We start from the raw sequence: 2,266 nt of genomic DNA on the forward strand, positions 1-2,266 counted from the left end.
TGTTTTTGGAGATCTTCTTCCAACTTCATTTTCTACGAACATTTTTTTTTTTCTTTTTGTAAACCTATAAACACACACAAAAACACACAAAAACACACAAAAATATCAATATCACCCAAAAAGGAAAAATCAAATAAAATGAAAAGAAAAATATGTGTAAGCTCGAGTTGCTTCTCGCAAAGCGCTCTTTTAAAGTCAATGAGCTTGACTCCCTTAAGATCATGTGGCATTTGGTGGAAGAGATACCGCATCACCTCTGAAACTCCAGTGGGGTGAGTCAACATCTCTACCCTTCATAGGTGACGCATTTGCCCACCTGTCAACAACATGGATGCGGCGAACAAGTATCTCCCAAAGAATGAACATGCATAGCTTTATGGAGTTCAAATTCCGCCTTGTTTTTACCCACGCCGAGAGATAACTTACCATGCTTCACATCAATCAAAGCTCCATCAGTAGAAAGACATGGTCTACCTAGTATAATTGGGGTGTGCACGTCTTCTGGCATCTCCATAACAAAGAAATCGCATGGAATAGTTAACTTGCCAACTTGGAGGGGTACATCCTCTAAAACACCCAAAGGATATCGTATAGATCGGTCTGCTAGTTGCAGGGAGACACGAGTAAGGCGAAGATCACCAAAATTAAGCTTTTTGAAGATAGCATTAGGCATGAGACTTACGCTGGCTCCAAGATCACAAAGTGCCCTTTGAATAGTTACATCTTCAATGCAACATGGAATGGTGAAGCTTCCAGGATCATTAAGCTTTTGAGGGAGTGTATTAAGAAGGATGGCACTACACTCGGAGAGCTCCACTGTAGTAGCTTCACAAATCTTCTTCTTCTTAGCCAAAAGTTGCTTCAAGGACTTAGCGTAGGTAGGGATTTCCCAAATGGCCTCAAGGAACGGGATTTTAAGATGAACATCTTTCAATAACTCAAGAAACTTCATGTACTTCTTCGCTATTCTAGCCTTTGCCAATCAATGGGGGAAAGGATCAGGCTTTGATGGAGCATTCTCAACCTCTTTAGTAATGTTGTCTTTATCAACCTTGGGTGATGTCACAATAGGCTTCATTGGTTCCTCTAACGTCTTTTCACACCGCAAAGTGATTGCACTTACATTGTTATGCTTCTTATGATTAGGTTCCGGCTGCCCTGGAAATTGAGGAGGTGCCTTCTGAAGTTGGGCTACCTGTTGAGTCACATCTGACATTTGTTGGGCTAGCTGTGCAACCTGGGTGTCAACTATCTTGTTGCGAGCATCAATACTATCAAACTTCTTATTCGTTTCCTTAGAGATTGCTAAGAGTCTTTCTAACAAGGAGTCGGTATATGACTTTTGAGGAGGTTGTTGAGAGGGTGGACCTTGTTGTCTCTGCTGAAACCCAGGGGGATTGGAATTACGTGGTGCTTGAGGTTGATTATTGCTCCAAGAGAAGTTCTCATGATTCCTCCAACCAGGATTGAAAGTATTCGAGTAAGGATCATTTCTAGGTCTAACATCACCATACACAGCTTTGGCTTGCTCTTGTTCTACAATACTCATATCGAGAGATATAGAATTTGTATTGTTCCCTTGTAAAGCATTCATCTCGGCATTAGCACCAACTGATTTATTCTTGATTTGTTGAGACAAAGCATCAACCTTACTAGAGAGTGAAGTTATTGCATTGACCTCATACTTGTCGCCCTTCTTAGATGTAGATCGTTCACTGGACCAATAATAGCTATTGGCGGCCATCTCCTCGAGCAATGCCTTGGCTTGAGCAGCTGTCTTACCCATGAGAGGACCCCCTGCTGCAGCATCAATAGAAATTCGAACCTCATGAGCCAACCATTATAGAATGTCTGGATAAGGAGCCATATTGGAATCTCATGATGAGGACACTATCTTTGTAAATCCTTGTACCTTTCTCAAGCTTCATAGAGTGATTCACCATCCAATTGAGTAAAGGATGTGATGGCATTACGCAGCTTGGCAGTCTTTCCTGGAGGAAAGTACTTCTGACAGAAAGCAGTGGCTAATTCATTCCAATTTGTGAACTTGTTCGCTTCATGACTCTTCAACCATTCTTTTGCTCTGTCCTGCAAGGAGTAGGGGAATAGGTGGAGGTGAAGAGCTTCATCGGAAACCCCATTTTTTTTTTCACAGTGTCACACATTTCTCAAGAAAAGAATTGATATGTTCATTGGGGTTCTCCATAAGGCTGCCACTAAACTGATCTTGGTGAATAAAGTGGATCGGTTGGATTTTGATCTCAAA

General features: G+C 41.7%; 1 protein-coding gene and 1 non-coding gene across 2 annotated transcripts; one reads left to right on the forward strand and one right to left on the reverse strand.

Moving 5' to 3' along the window:
• Positions 1–319: 319 nt before the first annotated feature.
• LOC104899115 (uncharacterized) lies at positions 320–952 on the reverse strand. The gene has a single exon (XM_010686248.1). The coding sequence runs from the start codon at positions 950–952 to the stop codon at positions 320–322; it is 633 nt and encodes a 210-aa protein (XP_010684550.1).
• Positions 953–1,873: 921 nt separating this feature from the next.
• On the forward strand, positions 1,874–1,979 carry LOC125492105 (small nucleolar RNA R71). Its single transcript, XR_007268552.1, has one exon. It is a non-coding gene; the product is annotated as a small nucleolar RNA R71 (small nucleolar RNA).
• The last annotated feature ends 287 nt before the right edge of the window (positions 1,980–2,266 follow it).

The sequence above is a fragment of the Beta vulgaris genome, chromosome 7 (assembly GCF_026745355.1).
Source record: "Beta vulgaris subsp. vulgaris cultivar EL10 chromosome 7, EL10.2, whole genome shotgun sequence".
Classification (NCBI taxonomy): Eukaryota; Viridiplantae; Streptophyta; class Magnoliopsida; order Caryophyllales; family Amaranthaceae; genus Beta; species Beta vulgaris.